The sequence below is a fragment of the Drosophila teissieri genome, chromosome 2L (genome assembly GCF_016746235.2).
Source record: "Drosophila teissieri strain GT53w chromosome 2L, Prin_Dtei_1.1, whole genome shotgun sequence".
NCBI lineage: Eukaryota > Metazoa > Arthropoda > Insecta > Diptera > Drosophilidae > Drosophila > Drosophila teissieri.
This window is the reverse complement of record NC_053029.1, coordinates 6,264,372-6,290,309: the sequence shown is the minus strand read 5'-3', so window position 1 is coordinate 6,290,309 and position 25,938 is coordinate 6,264,372. Positions and strand designations below refer to the sequence as shown.

The 25,938-nt window shown below is 46.5% G+C and overlaps 3 protein-coding genes and 1 long non-coding RNA gene across 4 annotated transcripts; 1 reads left to right on the top strand and 3 right to left on the bottom strand.

The window, feature by feature from the left end:
- Nucleotides 1-2,054: 2,054 nt before the first annotated feature.
- Nucleotides 2,055-2,886, bottom strand: LOC122626438. The gene is made up of 2 exons (XM_043806700.1): nucleotides 2,476-2,886; nucleotides 2,055-2,423 (listed from the first exon to the last, which is right to left on the bottom strand). Exons 1-2 carry the CDS (start codon nucleotides 2,784-2,786, stop codon nucleotides 2,375-2,377), a joined length of 360 nt encoding a protein of 119 aa, XP_043662635.1. The 5' UTR covers nucleotides 2,787-2,886; the 3' UTR covers nucleotides 2,055-2,374.
- Nucleotides 2,887-8,379: 5,493 nt separating this feature from the next.
- On the top strand, nucleotides 8,380-9,566 carry LOC122626488. The gene is made up of 3 exons (XR_006326706.1): nucleotides 8,380-8,537; nucleotides 8,600-8,851; nucleotides 9,491-9,566. It is a non-coding gene; the product is annotated as an uncharacterized LOC122626488 (long non-coding RNA).
- A 431-nt stretch (nucleotides 9,567-9,997) lies between these two features.
- LOC122626487 (mucin-2) lies at nucleotides 9,998-12,642 on the bottom strand. Its single transcript, XM_043806764.1, has 4 exons — nucleotides 12,627-12,642; nucleotides 12,251-12,569; nucleotides 11,936-12,124; nucleotides 9,998-11,095 (listed from the first exon to the last, which is right to left on the bottom strand). The coding sequence occupies exons 1-4, from the start codon at nucleotides 12,640-12,642 to the stop codon at nucleotides 10,078-10,080; spliced, it is 1,542 nt and encodes a 513-aa protein (XP_043662699.1). The 3' UTR covers nucleotides 9,998-10,077.
- A 7,465-nt stretch (nucleotides 12,643-20,107) lies between these two features.
- LOC122626547 lies at nucleotides 20,108-25,731 on the bottom strand. The gene is made up of 2 exons (XM_043806843.1): nucleotides 23,733-25,731; nucleotides 20,108-23,672 (listed from the first exon to the last, which is right to left on the bottom strand). Exons 1-2 carry the CDS (start codon nucleotides 25,596-25,598, stop codon nucleotides 20,241-20,243), a joined length of 5,298 nt encoding a protein of 1,765 aa, XP_043662778.1. The 5' UTR covers nucleotides 25,599-25,731; the 3' UTR covers nucleotides 20,108-20,240.
- Between the last annotated feature and the right edge of the window lie 207 nt (nucleotides 25,732-25,938).

Sequence of the window (25,938 nt, the reverse complement as noted above, 5' to 3'; positions counted from 1 at the left end):
TAGTGGTCCATCGGACCACTCCACTCCACTCCACCACAATCTCAATCCCACTCCACCTTTAATGATGCTGTGCCCGGCGCTCACAGCGTGTGCTAATTTAAATTAATGGGAATGCATTTTTAATAATTGCAGGGCACACCAGTCGTATACTCGATTTGGGTTCGTGCCGCACACGGTCGAAAGTCAGGAGCGCGGAAAAGTCGGTCAAGCACAAAAACCCCAAGGACCAAGGACCCTCAACCGAGGGGACTGCCCCTCCTCCCCCCGCACGAAACATCAATAAGGAGCGGGATCAAAGCGGCATAATGTACAGCGAGCGGTCTTTCTTAGTGAAAGTTTTTGGGTTATATATTTTAGGTATGCATGAAATATGCAAACATTAGCAAAAAGTAGCCCAAAACAAAGTATTCCGAATACGCCTAAGAGAAAGCGAAGTTAAAGCCACATTTCAAATGAATGCCTAAATGTGGGCTGATTAAATCCAATTGTATAACTAGCAATGTTTTTGCACTCCAAATGGAAAAATATGAGCTCATAAAAAATATCTCCCCTTTGAATAAGCAGAACCTGATGACAGTTTGCTCGGAAACTGATAAAAAAGAAAAACTAGCCACACAAGAGCAAGTTTGTGGGGAGGTAGAAGTTCTGCAAACAACTTGTTCGCTTGGCCAAATGCAATTCTTCTGAAAAAGGCTTAGAATATAGAGTGTGCTGGCTGTTGGCCATTGTTGTTGAGATTTACTGACAAAAGCACCAGGCCACACATACAAAAAAAAAACAAAAATTTGATTAAATGTACGTAACGCAAACTTTTGGCGCACTCAATATTTTCGGAATGGAGGAAGAGGAACTGAATGTTTGGTATAAAGTTGAGCGACAAAAGTTGAAAATATTTGTTTCCGCCGAGATACATACAATATTCATAAACACACACAAATTTATCCAAATGTGGCAACAATAACAAAAGGCAAACAACTAAGATAAAGTTCAAAGGAAACATGGTTCAGGAAAAGGAAAGAGAGGGCATTATCGCCGAGATGAAAAGGAAAACAAAATAATAAGAAAGTTATGTGAGCAAAATAAAAAGTTCTTCTGCGGCTTTGACTTTCCCTTTTTCCTGCTTTTCTACCATATTTTCCTTTTTTTTTTTTGGTTTTGCAGTTAATAAAATCGCTTTGGGAGCACACGCAGATGCCTGAGGGCCAAGTTAAAGTTGAGTATTTGTGCATTTGATATTGGGCTTAGAGGTATTCGATTATTTGGCAGATTTTAATTCCTGAAAATCAGGAAAAGAAAAGAAAAAGATACTTCTATCTCAGTGTTATGTTTGAGTCATGGCGCCTTGCTGAGAAAATAAAAATCAAAATTGCAAAATGAATTGCATACATTAAAGCGTATCACTTGGCGTTCGGCTTTAAATTGATATTACAAGTGTATTTTATACTGTCTGCCTGCTGGGGGAAAGCCAGGAAAGTGGGGGAAAGTGGGGAAAAGTACGTGGAATAACTGTGCCACGGCCCCGTTTGTTGTTTTTGCCGCTGCCACGTTGTTTTCCCCACATTTCGTTATGTTTCAGTCGGTGGGGCGTGTTCCATTCATTTCCTGTTGCGCCCTAAGTTATGCAAAGCATATGGCGAAGTGAGCAAGGACGCGGGGTGGCCAGGATGCGGATGTGGATGTGGATGTAGATGTGGATGAGCGTGGATGGCTAAATGGGCGACAGGGCGCTAAAGTAAGCGTGGCCAAAGTGGAGAGATGGCAGCGGAAGAGGTCCTGAATGCGTACCAAAGAAAATCCAGCTCCGCACGGAAACCATCTCCAATGAAACATTTCTTGAAATTTGAAACTTTCGAGTTAAGCTTGTAAAAAAGATGACTTTAACAATGATAAGTTGGATACTTTCAATATGAAAACGTGCTGTTTGAAATGTTAAATAAACTTTAGAAAAAGTCACTTTGTTCTTAGCAAGCTCAAAATATTTATGTTGCTACTAAGACATTCATTATACCAAACATTACTATTACTCAATGAGTATGAAAGTATGTATACATATGCACAAAGTTATAAATTAGTTTGATATTGGCTAACCGTATTTTTCGAAAATTTTGCTGGCTTAAGTTCATAACCTAAGACTTCCAAATATATTTAACAATCTCGCTGCTCCCCAGATTTTCCATTTCCACAGAGTTTTTGATAGCTGACAGCCATTCCGTTGACATTTGTGAGACGCCCCGAGATGCAGAACCGGAAAGTGAGTGCTCGTGTTGATGTCTGAAGAAACCAGCCGAGTGGAGGCTCCTCCCCATCCTTCTCCCCATCGTCAGGCGATTGTAATTGGTAGCAGATGTTGGTGGCATTGTTTCGCTTTTTTCAATCATTCCCTATTCGTAACTGCAGGAGGTGCCACCATCGAGTGGTCGTTACTGTCGAAAGCAGCAGCATATTAAAAGTTCGATGGCCATGGAGTCCACTTACAATCGATCCAAGCTCTCTGACCGCTGTTCCTCCTCCTCGGAGCAGGCCAAGTGCTCGTCGGGCTGGAAACGTGGCATGTAGATGTGGAGGGCACGCCGCAATCCCCGTGATGTGGAGCGCAGATAGAGCCTGGCCGGCGGCACATTCGCATCCAGAGCCGCCTTGGCCGCTCGCCGCTCCGCCTCGCAAGTGCTCCCGTAGCGGATTCTCTTGAAGCGGTATCCCTTATCCGCGCTGGCCGAGCTGGAGAGCCGATCCCGCGGACAGGGTCGCATGAAGTAGGCACCTCTGGGCCCCAGGGAATGGTACATGGCTGCTAACCAAAAAGTGTGCCTTAAAAACTACACGCTGTTAAGTTATTTGACAATTTTTTTTCAAGTGTGATTCCATTTCAAGTGCCTACTTATAAATGTAAGATATAATAATGATAATAAATGTAAGTTTGTTTGTGGCTTATACAACTAATGCCAGTTTTTTGTGAGCATTAAAAGTAAACAACCTTATATGCAAACAAAAAATGTTTCCACTGCGGAAGTTAAACTCATTAATATACGCCATAAAAATAACTCAGTAGCAGAAAACGGTGAAAAATGCTTGACACACCATTCCGATTCCGCTGATTACCATACGGCGAAATCGCAATAAAAGTAATTATTTAGATTACATTTCTAACGGACGTCGTGTCAGACTAATGGTGGAAATGCGCATTTTGTGGGTGGGATTGGGGGATTGTGGGCGGTGGTGCGGTGGTGCGGAGATGGCGATGAGGGATCGGGAACGTCAAAAGTCAAAGAGAGGCGAAAACAGACAGACACATGTATAAATAATAAACACGTCGGGAAAATGGTACACAACGAAGAAAATGCTTTGGAAGGCGGCAGAAGTTCGGGATGGTGCGGGTTTTTTGGCGGGGACTCACATCAACATTAAAAATGGATTTTAATGTGTCGCCTGTTTTGCCCATTTGGCTGCTTGTTGTCGCTTTTAATGTCTTTCATTTGGCAGGCAAATATTCTGGCAGTGGCGTGACCCCTGACCCGCGCCACCCACCAAATACCACCCAGCCATCCACCATTCACCACCCACCATCCACCCACCTGTCAAGCGGGAACAAAAGACCATTAAGCTAAAAATCTACATTGCGTTTGTAAATCATAAAATGCTGTCAAATTCCCAAGCCCGCCCCGTTGTTCGCCATATTTGTCTTTGACTTTCAGCTAATTACTTGTGATTTAATTTGAAATTGTAATTAGCCGGCAAAATGTAATTTTTCTGATGGCTCTGACAGCCGGGTAGCTGCCAAGGATCGGTCTCATGTGTTGCTGCCTTAACGCCTTTAATTTCTAATTGAAAAACGTAAATTAATTAAATATTTCATTAAATATCTAACAAGTAATGTGACTTATTAGTTATGTTGACAACTATGAAGCTCCTGTTAAGTTTATTAGGGAAAAACACAGCAAATATTCACAGATTTGGCCAAGAACATATTTGTGTGAAACATTCATCTAAGTTTGGCCATTAATTTCTGTGGCAAATTTATGAGAACTTGTAATCGATTTGATAAGAGCGGAAAACTGGCAACATCGCCAGAGAAACCTGTCAGCTGCAGACCCAGATCGAAATGAATTTGCCTTCCACAATGCAAATTCCCCAACGAGAACTTGGCGTCCCTCGTCCAGGGTAAGAAAAGCGCAGCACCACCTGGCCACCAAATCCAGGACCAGGACACACGGTCCTTCCATCGTCCAGGTGCAAGGAGAAGGACTTTCGGGTACAGGCAGTCAACCAGTCAGCCGGCGAAAGCTGAAACGCTGCTATCTAAAGCTGTTAATAAAGCGCACATTAAAATATATACGTATCTAAGTATCTCAAAGATACAGCTCGGCGCTCCTGGTAAGCCAAGGTGGAGCATCATGGGTTGGGTTGGGTTGTGTTGGGGCATTCAAATCAAAAACCGTGAGAATCAAAGGAGCGGACAAGTGGAGCGGAAAGCTTTCAGTGCGTGAACATCGCCGGCAAGGGGCAGTTACGGGGGCGGGGCGGTTGTGTCCAAACCAAAGACTGTTGGGGGCACTGAAGTCCTGCAAGGAAGCCCCGCCTCCCGGTGAGTTGTTGAGTTTCGTTCTTTTACCTTACGTTTCATTTATTGCGCAGGAGTTTTTCCTTTTTCGTTGCGTTGCGTTTCGTATCGTATCGTTTCTTTTTTGTAAATTAAGAAGAATTTTCCCTCAGCTTTTTACAGCTTCTCAATGACTGACTACGCTCATCCTTCGCCAGCCCGAGCGGCTGGAGTCCTGGAGTCCCTCAGCCAGGCCGTTGGCGTTATAAAAGCCTAACGCTTCATTGCACAAACATAGTGGAGGACCGGAAGGCAGTCAGGCAGGCATCGTCTATTCTAAAGGCCTAAAGGCACGGCGGACAGGGTGGGCCACAGCACTCGGCTCGGCCAAGAGGAGCGGCAACTGGAGCCGGCGGTGTGGCATCGGGATGGATGCGTTCACCACTTAACGGAGCACACAACTTGGCTCGGCTTGGCTTGGCTTGGCTTGCGGTGAATACTCGGCTCAAGAGTTGTGGCTCTCGAGGACGAGAGGGGCGTTATCATTTATGCATACGTGAGCATAAAATACTTACAGCAGTCTTTATACGCTGTCTGCGGTAAAGACAAAAATTCGAATTAAAATTAATTAATACAAGGCAAACAATAAAAAAGGAGTTTGAGAGCCTGGGAGCAAAGAGTATCTGGGCCAACGCCTCAAGGGAAAAGCTGTAAATAAGCTACTCAGCAAGTGAAGTCTTAAAATCACGGCATTTGAATAATGTCCTCCTTTTTGTTAAGTTTTTTATTACCTATATCTACTCTATTTACTTACTGTAGAGAAGCAATTAAAGTGTATATTCGATAGATTCACAAATTCAAAGGAAACAATGTAGCTATCTTGTGATTAAATATTTTTATCTCAAGTGCAAATACTAAAAAAATAATTAAATGTCAACAGAGATAGCGCCATAAAAATTAACTCGTCTTTCTCCGAAGATTTGCATTAGCTAACCGAGAAAAATGTGCAGCCGCCCACTAGAAAATATGCAAAGAAAAATTCAATCAGCCAAGCAAATGCTCAGCAGATCCTGTCGGCAGGACGGCAAGTCCTTTATGACCAGGCGGCCTTATAAATTTATCAGGGAGCAAACACATCGCAGTCCTCCGCCAATTTTACCTTTTTCCCTGGGCACACGTTGTATATATACCTTTTATGGACCCACAAATAAACGTACCTTTGTCGTGCATATTGCCAAAACGTGTCCTTGGATACGTTCCGCACCATTCGTGATGGTCTAAACATGGAAGAAGGAGCAGCCAAATTCTCACGCTTTTACCGGGTTAGGTTGTAGAGACTATTAACTGTCAAAGTAATAGGTTAAGTGCAAAATAGACACACATATTCAAAACATGTTTATCCCTGCGGCCAAAAAGGGATATACTGTTCTTTATATTCTTTATATTTTATATAACTAGGCAGGCGATTCACTTTTCATTCTCACACTCAACAGAGCTCCTTACCGCTAAGATGTATGTGTTGGATCGGTTTAGATAATATTAACATTACCGAAAATTGGAAATTTACACCTATTAAAATACCTCTTGAAGGCTTTGCTATATTTCTTATCAGGTGCAACTCAGTTAATTTTTGAGAAGGTGGAAGTTAGGAAAGCATACTTTTGGGGCAGGAAATTTATTGAATACAAAAAAATCTAAGAAAACGCGCCAGTTTGATGATATCGCATGTTTAAGAAACAATACCCGCAATGAGAAAACTGTATTTTAATTTGAATTATATTTTAGTTACAAGTGCAGGTTGTTTACCCCTTTGCCCTTTCCAATGTCTACTGAAGTATTGGTTCTATTAGTTAAAAAAAAGGGGAAGGGGAAGGAGAAGCGTGGGGCATCATAAGAACTTCTGCGGCAGATGCGGGCTATTATCAATGTTGCCACTTCATTCAAATTAAGGCAGGACCCTCTGACTGTCGACCGTCGACTGACGACGACTGTGACGGTTGCCACAAAAGCGTCTTTTGCCTTTCGCCTCAATGTTCAAATTTTAATCGCATTTCTTGGTCGTGGCCGAGTCCTTTTCACTCGCCTGTCCTTTGGCTTCGACACTATTGTCAAAGTGTTTGTGGGCTGAGGTCCTTTGGCCAAGAAGGCGCCGAAGCAGGAAAAGGGTTTTTTCTGCTTCTGCCTCCGCTTCTGTCTCTGTGTGCCGTGTTTCGTGCTTTGGCCCGCACGTCAGCTACTCATTTGTTTTTGTCTTCCGTTTGCTGCGTTTCCCGCAAAATGAAAATGGAAATTGGTTTTCTCTCGGTTACTTACTGTCCTTACCAGAAGCACCACCGCCACCACCCCAGCAACAACAAACAGAACGGCATTCATTTAAAATGTAAATAAAGTGACAAATTACCTGAATTAGTGACACAACATTCAGCGAGTTTACGTTGCTCGTTTCGAATGGTTTTCGCTCCGCACCTTGGTTTTTTTTCGTTTTTTTTTGTTTTTTTTCTCTGGCTCGTGAAGTATTTACTTTTGTTTTTATTCTCCACCGCCCCAATTTAGCTGTTGACTTTGGTTAGGTGACTTCTTAGGGGCAATTAAATGATTGCCCTTAAAGAGCTAATCGCAGCAGAAAGAAAACTGACTATATATGTATGTATGTGTATGTGGAATGCCACCTTTTCACTACCATATTTCCAAAGGAATTTCCCAGCCATCTATTAAATTCAATTATTGCCCAAGCAAAATATTGAATCAACGAGGGTAAGCCATGTATATAAACTTCCCAGTGGCGCCCGAACAGGCTTAAGACCTTCGCACAGCTGTCGTGTAAATATTTAATTTACGAAATTCCATAATAAAATTTTCCCTCATGCCGACGACGTTCTGTTCTGCTCTGCTCTGTTCGGTTCTGTTCTTTTTGTTGCTCCTTGGAGGCAGCTGGGTTTTCATTTCGCATGCCAATTGTTTGGCAAGTGTCAAAATAATAACAAGCCAACCCCCACAAGCGATGCGATTTTCGGGGGAATGCGGCATACGAAGGCCAAGTGTCAAAATATTTCCGAAATTTTTTATGTTAATTTTGAATTAATAAAATAAATATTAAATCAGTGCGGCAAGAAAACGGCGCCAGGGGGTTGACAAATGACAAATGGCAGGGGCATTCGAGCAGACGACTATATTAGAGACCAAAACCACTAATTTATCCCCAGAGAGAGGGGAGATCCTGGCAGCTGTTGCCCATCCACCCACCAACCCACCTACCCACCCACCCATCCATCCACCCGGTCGAATCCACCGAATCTGAGCCCGATGAACCCACCACCAACAAGCTGGAGTTGGCTTTGATTGGAGCTTTGCTCTCTCCTCCCCCCGGCGGGTCGTCGTTAATTTAAATTTCCAAATTTAAAGATCCCTGAGCCAATTTGGTTATTGTATTATTAAATTTAACACTCGCGGCTCGTTGATTTTTATGGGATCCGCGGCATTTTCATTCCTAATTGCTCAGCCAACTCTTCCATTCCGGAATCCCTTCGGCTTCGCCAGAGGCACCAGGCTGCTTATTACCCAAGCTTTTCATTTCACAATTGGGGGCTTAATGTTTTATGTGGCAACTAGGTTACAGTACATTGCTTCTTAGCAGGACAAAGCAATATCGATTTTTTGCCAACTGTCAATTCTAGTAATGTTTGGGCCATATTCTAAGTATTGAGCCATTAATCTTAGGCATAGTAACTTATCAAGAAGTTCTCTTTTCTGAAAAGTATTTAAATATTCATAAACATTTACTTGACTTGACTTTAAAGTGCTCCATAGTGTGCCATGAAATAACATTCAAGCCGAACTTTCTACGACAGTAGGTATGCCGCAGCTAAACGATCAGTTGTAATTTTTATCTGGAGCTCTCAAGTCAGGCCAAACAGGACTGAAAATCTCTGAATAAAAATTCACTATCCAAATTCCAAGTAAACACCTTAAGCTTTTCCGTTTCTTAATCCGTGAAGCCTAGGTGAGTTTTGAACAAAAGAAAATACTACATAGCCGATTCTGTAAAGAAGCCTCTCTCTAAAGCAACATCATGTGCGGTTATGGGTGCGGTCCCTATGGCTATGGACCCTCGGGTCCTTGCGGCCCATGGTGCGGACCCTGGTGTGGTCCTTGCGCCCTCTCACTAGGACCTTGTAGCTACTCCTGCTGCGGCGGACCCAAAGGATGCGGACCGAGCGGACCGGCCTGTTGGCCGTATGGCTTGTACACCTGCTAGGCTTCAGAAGGATGTCAGAAACGTGTGAGCCATTCCCCAGGAAATGTAATTCAGTACAGGTGAGTGTAAGTTACTTTGTTCGTGTGTGGGGGATGCTGGGCAAATTGAAATTTTCTTAAGGGCCAATACAAAGTACCGAGCGTTGGCAATAAAAATTTCACCGACTTTCGGCTGGGGGTGGAGGGCGGTTAGCGTGTTCGAGGGGCGTGGCAGTTCAATAAATCTTTTGCAAAAGGGCAGGCGGCTGCTGTGGCGCTCGTTTGTAATCAAAACTCTAATTTGAATTCTTCAGCTGCAAAAGGGTGAAGCCGATTTTATTTTAGAGACCTGCCGAGCGTTTCCGTTTCCAAAAAGAACGCGGAAAAGTGAGGAGCTGTATATGCGATGCGGGGAAAGAGGCCATGTGTTAGGCTTTATTGCGAATTTTTCATTCCTGTTCCTTGTTTATTGGCACTGATTTTTGACCGCCTACTGTGCGAGCTTTGACTTTCAACATTCGGTCCCATTGATTCTAGCCAACTGGAAAAGGAATAGCGTCCAGTAAAATTTGGTCTATATATCTGAAACTGCGAATATCCCCATGGTCAGAAAATTTTTCATGCTATTCGCGTTTTATTACTATATAGTACAATACCCACATTTCTCGTATTTTAGAAGATGCAAGCACTATTTAATCCAACTTTTCACTTTTCTTTCAGCTTGGAACATGACAATCAGATTGGATAAAATAATACAAATAAGTTCTTGTTTTTCTCATTAAATACCATAATAAAATGTGTTGTTTTTCTTTTTAAAGGGGAAAAAGGAAGTTACACCTGTAACAAATTTGTTCCACAATCCGTTCCTGAATCCGTGGACTTAGCATAAGCCTTTTACAGAAAAAATGTTGGAAAAGCCAAAGCACACCACCTTGTGCTTTTGAACCTATGTTCTTTCCATTGCCAGACGTGTCTTGGCAAATTGCTGGTGGCTAAAAAAGCATGTTTGCAGCCTGTTATTCGCTTTGAGACCTGAATGTACCGAGTCGAGTTTTAATGTAATGCGTTGTCACGTATACATTAAGCTCTGAACTAAAGGGAGTGCGGCTATTTTTTTATAATTCCCAACTTGTTTACATCAATTTAACTTCAACCTTTTTTTTAGCTTGTATTAGCTTTTGCATCTAATGAAATTTTATTTAATTTTAAAAAGCAAACGATCGGGCACAAATTTCAAGGTGGGGGTCAGTTAGTGCTTTTCGAGGCTATTTCGTAGGTGATTTCAATCAGGAAGTCATCATGAAGTTTTATGCTTGGGGCTGCACGCAACGCGTGTTCTCTGGCAGATCGCAAATGCCCTTCAGACCGTTGAAGTACTTATCGCCGCAGCTCACCAACAATGGCTTTCCATACCGGCAGATATAGTAGTCGGAGCAGCTCTTCAGGGAAGCCAACATGAAGCCGTCGGGCTTGTTGCGGCACACGTACTTAGTATAGGTGGACATGCTGAGCTCTTGCGCTTGAGGAGCCGACACCTGATCGATTTCCAAAGCGGGACGAACGGCAGGGCGCACGGGTCTCGCTGGTCGCACTTTCACAGCTGTTGGCCTGGCCTTCGAAGAACCGGCCTTTGCTGCCTCACCTGGTGAACAGGTCGTGGTTGTAACTTCTGGTGCACAGGCTGTCGTGGTTGTAACTTCTGGGGCACAGGCTGTCGTGGTTGAAATTTCTGGAGCACAGGTTGTTGTAGTTGTAATTACTGGAGCACAGGTTGTTGTGGTTGTAATTTCTGGTGCACAGGTTGTTGTAGTTGTAATTACTGGAGCACAGGTTGTTGTGGTTGTAATTTCTGGAGCACAAGTAGTTGTAGTTGTAATTTTTGGTGTACAGGTTGTTGTAGTAGTTATTTCTGGTGTACAGGTTGTTGTAGTTGTAATTACTGGTGCACAGGTTGTTGTGGTTGTACTTTCAGGTGCACAGGTTGTTGTAGTTGTAATTACTGGAGCACAGGTTGTTGTGGTTGTAATTTCTGGTGCACAGGTTGTTGTGGTTGTAATTACTGGAGCACAGGTTGTTGTGGTGGTAATTACTGGAGCACAGGTTGTTGTGGTTGTAATTTCTGGAGCACAAGTAGTTGTAGTTGTAATTTTTGGTGTACAGGTTGTTGTAGTAGTTATTTCTGGTGTACAGGTTGTTGTAGTTGTAATTACTGGTGCACAGGTTGTTGTGGTTGTACTTTCAGGTGCACAGGTTGTTGTAGTTGTAATTACTGGAGCACAGGTTGTTGTGGTTGTAATTACAGGAGCACAGGTTGTTGTGGTTGTAATTTCTGGTGCAGGGGTTGTTGTAGTTGTAATTACTGGAGCACAGGTTGTTGTGGTTGTAATTTCTGGTGCAGGGGTTGTTGTAGTTGTGATTACTGGAGCACAGGTTGTTGTGGTTGTAATTACTGGTGCAGGGGTTGTTGTAGTTGTAATTACTGGAGCACAGGTTGTTGTGGTTGTAATTTCTGGTGCAGGGGTTGTTGTAGTTGTAATTACTGGAGCACAGGTTGTTGTGGTGGTAATTACTGGTGCAGGGGTTGTAGTTGTAATTACTGGAGCACAGGTTGTTGTGGTTGTAATTTCTGGTGCAGGGGTTGTTGTAGTTGTGATTACTGGAGCACAGGTTGTTGTGGTTGTAATTACTGGAGCACAGGTTGTTGTGGTTGTAATTTCTGGTGCAGGGGTTGTTGTAGTTGTGATTACTGGAGCACAGGTTGTTGTGGTTGTAATTACTGGTGCAGGGGTTGTTGTAGTTGTAATTACTGGAGCACAGGTTGTTGTGGTTGTAATTTCTGGTGCAGGGGTTGTTGTAGTTGTAATTACTGGAGCACAGGTTGTTGTGGTGGTAATTACTGGTGCAGGGGTTGTAGTTGTAATTACTGGAGCACAGGTTGTTGTGGTTGTAATTTCAGGTGCAGGGGTTGTTGTAGTTGTAATTACTGGAGCACAGGTTGTTGTGGTTGTAATTTCTGGTGCAGGGGTTGTTGTGGTTGTAATTTCAGGTGCACAGGTTGTTGTAGTTGTAATTACTGGAGCACAGGTTGTTGTGGTTGTAATTTCTGGTGCAGGGGTTGTTGTAGTTGTTATTTCTGGTGTGCAGGTTGTTGTAGTTGTAATTAATGGTGCACAGGTTGTTGTGGTTGTAATTTCAGGTGCACAGGTTGTTGTAGTTGTAATTACTGGAGCACAGGTTGTTGTGGTTGTAACTTCTGGTGCACAGGTTGTTGTGGTTGTAACTTCTGGTGCACAAGTGGTTGTGGTTGTAATTTCTGGTTTACAGGTTGTTGTGGTTGTAGTTTCTGGTGCACAGGTTGTTGTGGTTGTAATTTCTGGTTTACAGGTTGTTGTGGTTGTAATTTCTGGTGCACAGGCTGTTGTGGTTGTAATTTCTGGTTTACAGGTTGTTGTAGTCGTGACGACGTCTTCTGGGCACAATGTTGTAGTTTCCTCGGCACACGGAGCTGCGGCTATCGAGCCTCCTACAGGCGATGCATTCTGATACTCAATGCAGCCGGTGTTGTAGTTGACACATCCCTGGACCGTAGCATCGAAAAAGCGGGAGCAGACATTGACGAGAGCCACACCAGACTGACACTCGTAGTACTGGGAGCAACTTCCGGGGACCAGAGCGCGGAATCCATCGGGCTTATGAACGCACACGTAGCGGCGGTAGAGTTGGTTGTCGATCGCCTTCACGCCCGGCTGCACACTGGCGGCATCGATGCTGGCTACCGAAAGGGCAGCACAGGCAATTACTGCAAGGATAAGATGGTTTAGTCCTTGGCAGACGCTTTGGTCTATAAATTCGTTACCTATGGCAAATTTCATTCTATCGACAGCTATTCCTTTTTGCGACTCCTTTGCTTGCACAATATCAAGTCTTGTACAGACCAATAAGCTGTAATGACTGTTTCGCAAGTGCACCGCCTTTTATATGAAGCACTCTGTCACACCTTATCAGAGTTTCGACTAAATTATAGGAAACCTACTATTGCGACTTTGGCGGAAAGCGTGATCATATGGAATGGTAATTGAATGGCTTCCGTTATCTCTCTAGTACGTGCGTTGCCCAAAAAAAATCAATTTCTTTAATTGTTCTCATTCAGCGGAACTGGAAACGAGAAGACATGGTTTCCGTTCCTCCTTTTGATCATTTAATGCAAATAATTTAGCATTTTAATTGCAATTCCTAATTGGAAACATTCGAGCCCTATCGTATATCAGAAAAACCTTAACTTGTTTATTTAAAATTGATTCACATTATATTATGCTCATATAGAGACATTTTTAACATCGGTTTCTTAACAAAATTTAACAAGAGAACCTAAATTCTAGTTTGTTCCCTTTTGAGAATATTTGAAACGAAAAGTATGCTACAGAAATTGGAAACCCTAACCTTCAAAGTGCAGGATCTGCTACTTCAGATAACAAAACATGCACACAACATATAATTATAAATGGTTTCCGCATGATTCTGACTCAAGTGAGTCAAACCAACGAAAGATAAATATAGGTACTTGATTTTGGTTTTTATCAACACGAATATAAAAACGCAGCATTCTTACCAATAGATTCTTATCGGCAATCAATAATTTTCATCGAATAGCAAACATGTGTCGGCCCGACAATCTTAACATTGTATCAATGTTGCGATAGTTTTAAACGTACTACGTATTTAAGTGAGCCGGAAGAAAACACCAATTGTTGTTAAAGTTTTAATTTATTTCTGCCAAATTGGGTAATAATAAAAAGTAACTCCCATAGCTGACTATACGATCTGAGTACTAGGCTCCAAGGACCCACTCTCATCTCCCCTGACTGGTGTTTCACATTGCCCCAGTGCCAGCAAATCCCTTTTTAGGCAGCCCAGCAACCCCTTTAAATTAGTCCACCTTGTTGAATGGCCCAAAAATACTAAAAACACTGGGAAAACGTTGAGGCAATTTGCGTTTGCGACCTCAGCGCTGATTATGACAACGACCAGGGCACATTAATGCTGATGAGATGTTGCCGCTAAGTAGCATTCCCAGAACCCATCTCGTTCCCATTTGCAGTCCCATGCCGGTTATGCCCGGGAATCAGGTAAGCAAGTGCTCCGAAATCTGCTGGATGTGGATGAGTGGTGAGCGGTGAGCGGTGGGCGGTGATCCCGCGGAACAAAGAGAATCTTAGTGGTTGCTAGGCCAGCTTCAACATTCTGCCACATTCGCTCCACCCACTCCGGCTGTCTTTTTCTCTTGACTTTGCAATTAAATATGCACATTCTCATTAAAAGTTTGCGCCATTAATAAACGCCAACAGGGATGTAATTTAATACGGTTAAAAAGCACAACACACGTGTGGGGTAAGTGGAGCCAGGAACCAAGAGCAGCGAGTCCTGGCTGGGTGGGAATTTGGTGGGCGTGGTGAAGCATGGAGCATGGAGCATGGAGCACCATGCATTACATTAAACATGCAGACATGTGAGAGCCAGACCCGCCCACTTGCCCACCTGCCCACATGCCCACTCGTCCTCGCATGGAACAAAGCTCATAAAATTTGCAAATGTAAATAATTTTCTTAACGAAATTTTCACGTTTGCCCGTCTGTCTGTTTCCGGGCACCGACTCCTTAGCTCTCTGTGTATTCGTGTCCTCATGTCCTTGTGTCCTCGGCCGCATTAAAGCTCGTCAGGATCGGGCTGCAAATTTGTCAACGGAACAGGACACGACACATATGGCCAGCTATGGAGGCGGCCTGCCCCGCCCGACATAAATAATAAATAATTGAAAATGTCTCACGGGAATGGCGTTCCATCGCCTTCGCGTGAACTTTGCCAGCCAACAACTTGGCCCTAATATTAGAGCAGGTCGATGTCAAGTCGTGGCCACCCTGTACATAGTTGCAAGTGGGGTATATCGCTTTAGTGCTCTTCATTGGTTGGTAACAACATCATCTCAGTTGTTACAATTTTCGGGTAATTATAAAAATTGGAATCCGATAAGATAGAGCGTGGCTTCTGCCGACGCACGCAATTAGCTAATATAGGAAACTGGTCTTACAAAAGCCAGTTACATGTGCCCTGCATCATCAAGCATCCCGATAGATTCGATGGAATCTTTGAACTCCAATCTATTGGCCCGAAGCACGCCGAGCACATGACCCGCAAACAACTAGGCGCTGCGTTGGCAAATTGTTGACAGCTCGCCTTCTTGGCCCGCCCGGATGTGTGTGTGGTGTGTGTAGTGTGTGTGGTGTGTACTCGCTTATTGCCTCGGTTTCTTGGGCCAATTCCGGCGGGAAATTAAAGTAAAAGTTTATGATTTTTAGCCGTACGCACTTTGGCCACTGCCACGCCCGGCCCCTCGTGTATTCGCCCACATGTGGGGGCGGAATTGTGGCTCATTATGTATTTATGTCAATTTCTGACTCTCCACACTATGCCCGTGTGTGTGTTTGTTTGTGTGTAGTGTGTGTGTGGCGGGGGGGGTTGGGGTCGGAATGACATGTAAAACCTTTTTGGGGGAGCCTACGAGTGTGTCTTGGCGGGGAAATCCCCCACCTGGCCAACAAGCATTTAATGACCTGGCTTGCTCTCTTTTGGGCCGCGTTTAGCGTGTAAATTCACTCTACATTCCCGAGCCGTTACAATTTTTACTCCTTCAGCAATCGTAAATGTGTGAGTGAGTGTGTGTGAGAGTATGGGTGTGTGTGTGTGTCTACCCGGCTGTAAGCATATTTCAGGTATTTTTATTCCGGCATTACATTTTATGCACTCACATATGGACTCTTTTTTTTTTTTGCACAGCATTTATGCTTTTTTCGTACTTTTACACGCTGGTGGAAAAGCTGGAGACGCTACTTGGGGCTGCAAGGAGCATTTGGGGTCCAGATATTGTAAAGGGATTTGCGCCGTGCGCTTGAAAAACTCTGATGCTGTCACTGAGAGCGTCGTAAAAATAAGTTTTTATTTGGATTTAGCACAGACCGTCATAAGTCATACGTTTTCCAGTGGTCCAGTGTCGCCTTCGGATCGGAATTAATGGAGCGTTCAAATCATATTTAAAGCTATTTTGAGTACCATCTTCTGCGTAAAATAATATTTTTAAAAAACTGTATAATTGGATGGGAGATTGATGAGAAATAAATATACTTTACCGAGTCAAATAAGGTACCTTTTTAACACATATCAAATACATTATAATATTTCCAACTTCTTATAGCTATAGCCTACAGAGCGGGATGCATAGTGCAGCTGTAGGACTGCTTTGTGTGGTCCTTGTCTCGCCTGTGCCACTAATGTATCCCATTTGTTGCTATTCGGACTGCTTTTTACATCGAAATGGGGCATCTGAAAGAAGACGCACAACCCCACTTGTTGCTGAAATGTTTGAGTGCAGGTCGGCATCGATGTTTGCGAAACTGTTTGCCAAATTCCGATTTCGGGCGCCTGGCAGGAGGCAAACTCAAGTTTCCGCTCCTTCGCTTTGTTTCTTTTTTGCAGTGAAATCATTAAACTGATTTATATTCCGTTTGACTTGAGTTCCGCACTACCTCATACCCTGCTCCCCTGCTACCCTGCTGCCCTGCTCCATTCCGGCGACTGAATTCGAGTTCAAGTTGGATAAAAGGGTCGCCAACCCACCCAAGTCAATTTGGCATGTGTCGGGGTTGCTCAAGGGTTAAGTGATTTCTTTTTCCTTTCTACGCTTTCTACGCTGCTTTTGTTTCTGTCTGCCATTTTCGCCATTAAATCAAATCAACTTGAATATTTATTGATAAAGGTTTAGCGCCTCTGCATGGGAATTTAAAAAAAAAAGCTTTTTATGAACTTAAAATTATATAGTTTTTGTTATTTGGAAGTAGAACCAGTGCATGCATTATATAATTTCTTTATCGAAACACATAGATTAAAATATTATATAAATATTTGACATTCCAATCAAACAATTATTGTTAAGCTCCGAAAACGATGATGCAGAATCCTGGTTTAATCTTAAGTAATAAATTGCGAACATCTATGAAACTACGATATGGCTTGTGTAATTCAAGGTGTTATAATTGACGATTTAAGAATGGCTGATACACGATTGCCATGTTCAATGGCTGATACACAAATTGCTTTCCCACTTTTTCCAGACTGGGTGTAACAACACCCCCTCATTCGGAGCTGCGATGTGTTGCGCATTTTCTGTTCTTTTCGTCTATTTTATGAAAGTGGAAATAAAATGAAATAAAATATTTGGCGCTTGATTTATTCAGAAACTTCCACAGAGATTTGTATGATGGAACAGGAGTTGGATTGCCGCTGCTCTGATGTAACATACAGCGTGTGACTGACTGCGTATATATATGCATATATATAAATATATGTATATTGTGTGTCCTGTGCGTTTGTTATTAAATAAATTGACTGACATATACACACGCACACGAGGGCACAATAGTCCAGTCAGTCACAGCTGAGAGGAAAGCCGAGCTGAGTCCTGGCGCTGGATCTGCTGCTGGCCCTAGGTAGTTCATCATGTCATGAAAATTGTATGGAAATTTAATTGAAAACATAAGCCAAGGATAACAGGCCAAAAAGGACAGGCAATCACACACCCACGGACACATCCTGCCCGAAATGGTGGCCACTTGCCACATTGGGGCCGTGGGAGCGGCACGGAGTTTTCCCGCCCCAAACTCTGATTTTCCGTCCCCTCCTTTCTGTCGGTCCTGCTCATTGTTTCCTGCCGTGCACAGAAAGTGAACGAAATGATATAAATAAATAAACAAACTACAAGATAAAGCTATTTGCAATTTGATTGTCAATTTTCATGAGCCCTAGAACGGCAGGGTGGGGCTGGTGGGATCCTCTCGGCTTTGCGAAAAGTTGAGTTTGGATTGTCAGGACGCAGGACGCAGGACGTCGAACGCAGGACGTTTCCGCAGGAAAAACGAACATTTTTCCCTGTGAGAGTCGGTTCATCTGTCAGTGGTTAAAGTCACTTACTCATTGATGCAGTCAATCAAATTTCATGAGTGATTTTCGTTATGCCAAGGAAACTTTGTTGCCCTCCTGTCAATTTTCATTTACATTTTTCGCTTGATTGCCTCGAATGGCATTTCATGTGCTTTCCATTTAGTTATTGCCTCACCATTTCCATCCAACTCCAAGTTGAATTGCATTTGGTCCATTTTATTTTCTTCTCTAACATTTAACACACAGTTATGAAGTACACCGCCCCACTCCGCCCACTGGCATTTGCAATACACTTGAAACCACCCACCCACTCATTAAAATGACCACTTCAAAGGCCACACCACCAGCCCCTTCGAAGCCTAGCTGAAAAAAAAAATAGGAAAAAAATGAAACCTAATTAAAAAGCGCTTAATACTGGTTGAACTTACTGGGCGTGTGCTAATTTCATAATCCAAATAAAGTTTCAATTAATTTGGCCGGCAAAAGTTTGAATAAAATTTCCCATTTGAGTTCTTTTCACTTTTTTTTTGGGGATTATGAAGTGTTTGGCCTCACCAACAAATTGAGCGAACAGCGAATTGTGTAATTGGGGGAGCAATAAAATCTGTATGCTCTTGAAAAGGTACCCCATATTTATCAAAAAATACATCTAGGTTCCCAATGCAATTAACAAAAATTAGAAAAATTTTCAAATACATATTAGCAGAACGTAAGGCAAGCTCAGGGAAAGGACTCAAACATCTCAAGGAATAAAGATTGCTATATATCAATGTCTCGACTATCTGATACCCGTTATCCAAATAATCAGTTCAATAATTTTATAGAGAAGGTGTTTTTCTGACTATAAACTAATAAATAATCAATGAAATATGTCTGACTGTTTGACTTTAAACTAATAGTTTATCAATGAAAGATGTCTGTTGTAACTTATTTCCAAATTTAGTTAAAACTCTAGTTGAGACTTGTAAAGGATAAATTAGGCACTTCATGTCCCTAATTTAAATGTGGTCTCTCATCTTATATACAGGACAATCGCATTCAAATGAATGAATGACCCCAATAACTTCGAATCAAACGCGAAGCCCAAAGTGGCATTAAAAATTAACTGGCAGCGTCAATTAAAAAGAGCAACTATCGCGATTAGTTTCCTAGGCAAGTTCAATGGCCAAAAAGCAATCTTACAAGTGCAGATAGCCGGAGTATCCACGGGATTCCGTGCGCATCAATGGCGACCTCAGCGCGTTTATTGAATGAAATCGAACGGACGGCGAATGGAGAAGCGATTCGATTCAATGGAGTTCCACTGGCTGGTCAGCCTGCCATAAGCCTAATGTAAATCCCCCCCAGCTCCTCCGCCCTGCGCCCAGCAATGTCGTCACAGTCTACAGTGGAAACGTCCATTAGCTAAGCAGATTAATTGCTAAAAGGTATTTAATTCGTGATGCTTTTATATTTCGCCGATTTCACTTTGATGCCCCCACTACTCCCCCCCAGGCATCTATTGGGATTTGGGCCAACAAATCCAGCCAGCTATGCCAGCATCCACAGTGCTTTCTTTTCTTTATTCTATTCAGCTCTTGATTTTATTTTATTTTATTTTCCCGACTCACTTCGCCGATGTGCTTTTTGCACTCCCTCAAAATATGGCGTTAAGTATTTCGTGTTGGCTTCCCTTTTCCTGGATTTTTTCTCGCTTTTTAATGCTTCATTAGCTGCTAATGGAAATTGTGTAACGCTGTGTGGAGGACAAGTCAAGATGCTGGCAAGGACTTTGATTTCCCTGTGCACGAGAATAGCTCAAAAATCCTACGAAATGTGGGTTTCCATACCCAACTGCCATGGAGTTCAATGTGGCGAAATATACAGCGACTATTTAAGTTAATGCTTTCAGTCTTTTAATGTTTTGCCTGTAGTCTCGCTGCAATGGAAATACATTGAATGGCTGTCGTCCCGTGTTTCCGGCAAAGAAAACGCTCTGCCACGAAACTTGTGTGATTTATGTGCAAATATAGTACAAAAGCTATGCAAGTTTTATGCCGCGGACGAGAAAAAGTCTATGCAAGTGGCAATGAAGTAAGACGTCAGGTAAAAAATTAAAATTACCGTCGCAGCTGTTGCCCAGCCAAACAAACAGAATGACGAAGGACGCAGGACGAAGGACGACGGGCCAGCAACAAAAAAATGTGTAAGGATATAAAGGAGGGACTGTGGGAGTGCTCGGTAAGTTGGAAAAACGTCAGCTGCATCGGTAGTGAAAGCGCTGCTGGGAAGTTTCACGTTTAGCTGGAAAACTTACTACTTTCAGCTAGTATTGCAATACACAAAACAGCGTCAGTTCTATGCGGTTTATTTGTATACAATTTCTGCAATTTGTAGTTCTCTAAGTCGTTGTATTGTATCATAAGAAAATAGCTCGAACGATTTTGATAGTGAACTTGAAATTTAATCCAATGAATGCGTTAGAAAATAAGTTATGCTGTTGCTAAATCACGTTCTCGTACATCTTGGGGTTGCGCTGGATGTTCTCCTCCATGATCTTCTTGTGCATCGCCTCCCAAACCTCCAGCCTGGCCAGCACATCTGGGATTACCTCGCGCACCTTGAGGCGATTGAACTCGGGCCCGTCGCGCATATCCACGTTGGTCCTGAAGTTGTAGTTGGGCGTGTAGCCGTTGATTTTGAGGAAGTGATCGAAGTAGAAGGGCACGATCTGCTCCTGCATGTTGTCCACGGTGAGCAGCGAGGTGTGGGTGATCTGGTCGCCGGTGTAGCCATCCTCGCGGAAGGCACGCACAAAGTTCTTGGTGTTCTCGGATATCACCAGCACCTCCTTCTCCTCGGGAATGATCTTCTTCTTGAGGTACAGCCTTGGCAGGCGACCCTCGCGCTTGGGCTTCTGGTAGGGCGGCTCCAGGTTGCGGCGCACCTTCTTCATCTCCATGTCGATGCGCCGCTCCACCTGGTAGGCCTGGTAGGAGAGCTTCTCCCGGTAGCGGCGTCGCTTGCGCAGCGTGGCCTCCACGGACCGCACCTTCTCGATGTCCATGTGCTCGAACTTGGAGAGTATCTCCATGACCACGTCGCTGATGGCGGCCACCATGTCAGCGGCGCTGGGCAGCACGTCGCTGGTGCCGCGCACCGAGTCCGGAATCACGCGGCGCCACACCTCGGCCAGCACGGCGCGGTGCTTGTTGAAGTCCTCGTCCGCTATCGTCTCCTCGATGGGTCGGCCGAGGTACTGGTGGACTCGCTGCTCCATCTCGCGGGCACGGTCCTCCATGAAGAACTTCTTGGCGGACTTGCGGGCCACGTACTCCTGTTTCTCCCTCAGATCCTTGGTGCACCAGTCGACGAAGGTCTCCAGTCGGCCCTGCAGCTCGGTGTGAATGGACAACGTAAAGTGCATCTCCAGGAGCAGCATGAAGGTCTTGGTCTTGAGGCTATCGAGACCCTGCAGAAAGGACTCGGCGTCGGGGAAGACCTGCAGGATGGGGTGGATCTTCTGCATGTAGACGTCGTAGTAGAAGGCGCGGATGGCCCAGGCATCGTCCTTGTCGCGAACCCGAATGTTGACTATGCCGCGCTTCGCAATGGACACGTCATACGGCTCCAGTTCCAGGTCCTCCTCGTCCACCTCCTCCGCCGCCGCCTGCTCGTCGTCGGCATCGCTCTTGGCACTGCCCTTGCGCGTTTCTTTGGGCACCAGGTGTATCCAGTCGTGCTCTGCGCGCCAGTCCTGGTCGCCCATCAGGTAGTGGAAGTTCTGCAGCATGATGCAGCGGATCCAGTGGCCCTCGATGAACACAATATCCATGTTGAGCATCATCAGCTCGCGCTCCAGGTCGCGGTACTCCTGCTTGAGCTTGTCGGTGGTCTCGTAGTACGACTTCACCTGGTACACCATCGTCATGGCGGCGTTGTACTCCTTCTTCTTCCACTTGGCGAAGAGTGCCTCGTAGAGATTCTTGGTGTTCTTCATGTCCACCCAGTGGCGCTCGTTCATGCGATCGTAGATCTTGGTGCGCACCATCTGGCCCTGGATCAGCAGGGACTCGTACTTCAGCCGCATGGCGTCCTTGAGCAACTGGATGCTGGTCTTGAACTTGAACGACTTGATGGTGGCGCGACTCTTCAGCTCCTCAATGTAGTTCTCGTCCAGATCGGTGATCACCGCGCCGTAGTACTTGCGGCTTCCGGGACCGAGCAGCGTCTTACGCACATCCGGCACTTCCACTTCCAGCCGCAGGCGCAGGCTGTTTCGCAGCCGGGTGCTGAAGGTGAAGAAGGTGTCCTTGGGCCCCAGCATGTCGGCCTGCTCCTTGTGCTGCCCCGAAAAGGGCAGCATGCGGTAGGGATCCTCCTCCTCGGCATTCACGTCAATCACCGCGGCATGGAAGCGTGCGCGCCGCATCTCCTCGAAGGGCACCAGTGGCTTCCGGATGTAGTCGAGGGGCAGCTTGGTCTTGTCCTCGATGACCATGTAGCTGCCGCTGTCGTTGGACAGATCGGTGCACTCGGAGCTGGTCAGCGAGCTGAGACAGTTCTCGATGCTCTTCAGATCCTCCTCCAGCTCGGCGACCACCGCCTTGCGATCCACCAGCAGGCGCTCCTCGCCGGGCTCGATGTCCTTGGTCTCGTAAATGGCCTCGCGCGTCTCGCGCAGCAAGTCCAGATACTGTTTGCGACCGGGGAAGTCCAGTTTGGCCAGCTCCTCGGGATCGCGCGAGTGGAAGACGAAGTCGTATGGCTGGCACAGGTCGGGCACCACTTCGCCGGCAGCCTCCTTGTTGTCGGTCCGGGTGGCGGCCAGGTGCTGGGTTATCATCTGATTGAAGTCGTAGCTGGGCATGGTCAGGTCCATGTTGACGTACTTGCTGCTGGGCGGCTTGGCGCGGGCAAATTTCACCACCGGCTGCGGCACCTTCTTCTCCACCTTCGTTATCTCCGGCATTACGGTCTTCGGCTGATACTGAACGTGCACGTTCTTCACTTGGGTGGGCGCCCAGTGATCGTGGTGGTGTCTGGCCTCGAAGATGTCCGTGTACGGGCGCTTCTTCGTCCGCACATTGGCAAAGCGCAGCTTCTCCGGCTCCGGTTGCTCCAGGAGCGGCAGCGCGGAGTTCTGCAGCACCTCGTTGAAAACCGCCGACGGAACTCGCTCTGCGGCGTAATCGCGTTTCCGTCGCGGATGAATCGTCAGCGTCTTCTCCCGCTCCTTGGGCGCGGGCATATTTCCGCGCCATCGTGCCGGCTGGGACTCCTTGCCGGCAGCAAAACGTCCCATGGCGGTGGCATCCTGCCCAGAAGTTCCGGCTTTCAAGGAACTGGCAGAGCATGCGGCATTGCGAGCGCATCCTGGGACCAGGAATTGAGTGGCTGGCGATGGTCCTTTTGGTGGTCGGTCGCATCCGCCCTCCTGACGCTGCTGTCCCTCGCCCTCGTTGTATGCAGGCTCTGGTGTGGGCACCCAGTCCACGTCCAGTTCCTCCTCCACCTCCAGGCAGGGATCTGCCGCTCGCAGCTGTTCCTTCTCGATGCACGGCAGGCCGAGCAACTGCATCCGGGCGAGTTTCTTCTTCTGCCGCTTGGACTTGGCCAGCTGCTGCTTCATATCCAGGTACTCCAGCGTGGTGTTCACCTTGGTGGCGTCGAGCACCTCCATTTCCTCCACCGGAACGCGATCGTCCGGCACAAGCACCTTCTCGGGAAACACATACCGGATGAGATTGAACTTCCTCACGTTGTACGCCGGCTTCGGTTTGACAATCTTCAGGTTCTTGCGCAGCCGCCGGTGGTAGTGGAGTCCCAGCTTCTGATTCACGAATTCCCTGACCGCGCTTTGCCGTTCCCGCCTTCGCACCAGCAGGGGCTCCGGCGGGAAGAGGTCCAGGTTGGGGTCATCGGGGTCAAGAACCTGTAAAGAGGAGGAAAAATTATATATAAACGATGAGTAACATCCGGAAGCGTCACCCACCTTGATGATGCCGCGCTCCACGTCCAGCTTGATGGGCTCCTTGTGCGGCACCAGCTGGTTGAGCCAATCCTCGCGCGTGAGGCAACCCTTCACCGTCCGCTGGCCCTGCATGATTTGGTGGCGATGCAGCTTGCCGCGCAGCCCGTCGCCGTGCTTGAAGTGGAAGCCACGCAGCTGGAACTTGTCGCCGATCTTGCCCACCTGCAGGTAGTCCTCGTCGTCGCTGCTCTGCTCGCTGGGCGTGGAGCCGACGCTGCCCTCGATGCTCTCGTCGCAGGCCAGCTGCTGCTCCGCATCCGGCATGTACTTGTGCTTGCCCGTGCGCTCCAGATAGAACTGCTGGGTGACCCTTGCCTTGTCCCGCCGCACACAATCCTCGCGATGCATGATGGCCTTCAGACGCTCCGTTTCCGTGAGCGTCTTGGGAAAGACCTTGCGTTTCCGGATGATGGGCTTCAGCTCCACGTGCTTGCGGAAGCTGCGCTCGATGGCATCATCGATGACCGCCACATCGGCGCGCAGATCGGCCTCGGCGACGGTGCGACCCTCGATCTCCTTGATGGCCGCCTCCTGCTTGCGCCGCTCCTGCAGCTGCTCCTCCTGCCGCTGCTTGTTCCGCAGATAGATGTCCTTGTAGCGGGCGGCCCGGCGCCGGCCCTCCTCCTCGATCTTCAGCTTGTTGGCCGGCTTGTCCGGACTGCGGTACAGGTGCACCAGTCGCGGCGATGGTGGCGGCGATGGCGTCTCCACGGGCGTGTCCTTGATCGTTGTATTGAAGCGCAGCGGCACCGCCAGGCGCTCCTCCTTCAGCTCCGCCTCCACATTCACCTTGGTGTTCTTCTTCGCCTTGCGCCGCGCCATGTAGCGCTGGACGCGCCAGAAGGTCAGCGCGTTCTGCTGCTCGATCTCGTCCTGCTCGTACGTCGTCTTGTAGTCCATGCCGTGAAAGTCCAGGCGCAGCGGATTCTGCAGGTCGATCACCTCGCAGATGTGCGTGTCGGACGTCTCCGATGCGGAGCTGGCGCACAGATTGTCGCCGTGCTTGACCAGCTTGCTGATCAGGCTGAACTCCTGCTCCTTGGTGAGCGGCTTGTGGCGCAACGCCACCGGATTGACCAGGCAGTGGGTCTTGCGCGGATCCTGCGTGAGGAAGAACTTCTGCCGGGCGGGCGTCAGTTTGGCCAGCTGCTCGTAGTCCTTCGGACACTTGCCGATACGCGGCCTCGGTGCTCCGGCCACAAAGCTGGCCGGGCACGGTCGTCGCCACTCCTCGCCCTTGAAATGCGGTGGACGCGTGGAGGGCGTGTGCACGGAGTCCACCAGCTCTTCCGAATCGGGTTCTCCATGGGAGGACTCCCGCAACGAACCGCTGTCGCTCTGCGCCTTCTGTGCGGTGCTCGTGGTGGAGCACACGCCCTTGCGTATCTTGACCGTCTCGATGCCATCGCGGAAGTGGGAGTTGCTCGAGCTGGCGAAGTCGCGTCCTCTGGCCCGGATGATGCCCTTGCCGCACTCGTCGCGCTTGTGCAGCTCGGTGCGCTTGATGTTGACGTCGGGAAACTCCAGATTCTGCACGGTCAGTATGTTGTTCGAGTCCCGCTGCCCGAAGAAGTCGATGTTGCGGAACTTCTCGATGGTCCGCTCCTCTCGCGTCTTGCGCTCCGGATGCTTACGCGGCGGACATTGCCGCTTGCCGGTGTCCTCGCCCTTCGGCTCCGGCTTGGCTTTGGTCTTCGATTCCATTTGGGATTGGATCGATTGCAATTCCCTTTCCTTTTTGGTACGGGCACGCATCTTTATTGTGCGATTCACCGTCTCCATGCGGTAGTTCTTGGCCGCCACGCTATGGTGCATCATCGACGTCATGATGTCTTCCCGATTGCCCAGTATCCAACTAAAAATATATAACCTGGCTATATGTAACCAAGGATAAGGCAAGAGGAAGTATTTCAACAGCACAGTCCACACATCTGTGAACTGGACGTAGTTCGTTGAAATTTAGAGACAAAGCTGCCCAGTTGTGCCATAAAACAATATAGCGAATGCTACTTATTATGAGCACAATTAATAAGTAAGAGTGGGAAGTAAATGAAAATAAATTGCTGAACGGATTGTAGCCTTTCTCTGACATATGCGACATTTTCCTGGAGCTCTTTATCGCATTTTCAGAAGTTCGCTTTTTGAACGGATTTGAATACCAGTGGGT

Excerpts from the sequence above, each read along its gene's own strand:
- LOC122626487 (XM_043806764.1), bottom strand. Across the intron at positions 12,125-12,250 it reads TGTGCCGAGGAAACTACAAC|CTGTGCACCAGAAACTACAA; the intron begins ATTGTGCCCAGA and ends AACCACAACAAC. Across the intron at positions 11,096-11,935 it reads ACCACAACAACCTGTGCACC|TACAACCACAACAACCTGTG; the intron begins ATTAATTACAAC and ends TGCACCAGAAAT.
- LOC122626547 (XM_043806843.1), bottom strand. The coding sequence starts at position 25,598 with ATGACGTCGATGATGCACCATAGCGTGGCGGCCAAGAACTACCGCATG. Across the intron at positions 23,673-23,732 it reads TGGAGCGCGGCATCATCAAG|GTTCTTGACCCCGATGACCC; the intron begins GTGGGTGACGCT and ends TCCTCTTTACAG.
- LOC122626438 (XM_043806700.1), bottom strand. The coding sequence starts at position 2,786 with ATGTACCATTCCCTGGGGCCCAGAGGTGCCTACTTCATGCGACCCTGT. Across the intron at positions 2,424-2,475 it reads TCAGAGAGCTTGGATCGATT|TAACGACCACTCGATGGTGG; the intron begins GTAAGTGGACTC and ends TGCTTTCGACAG.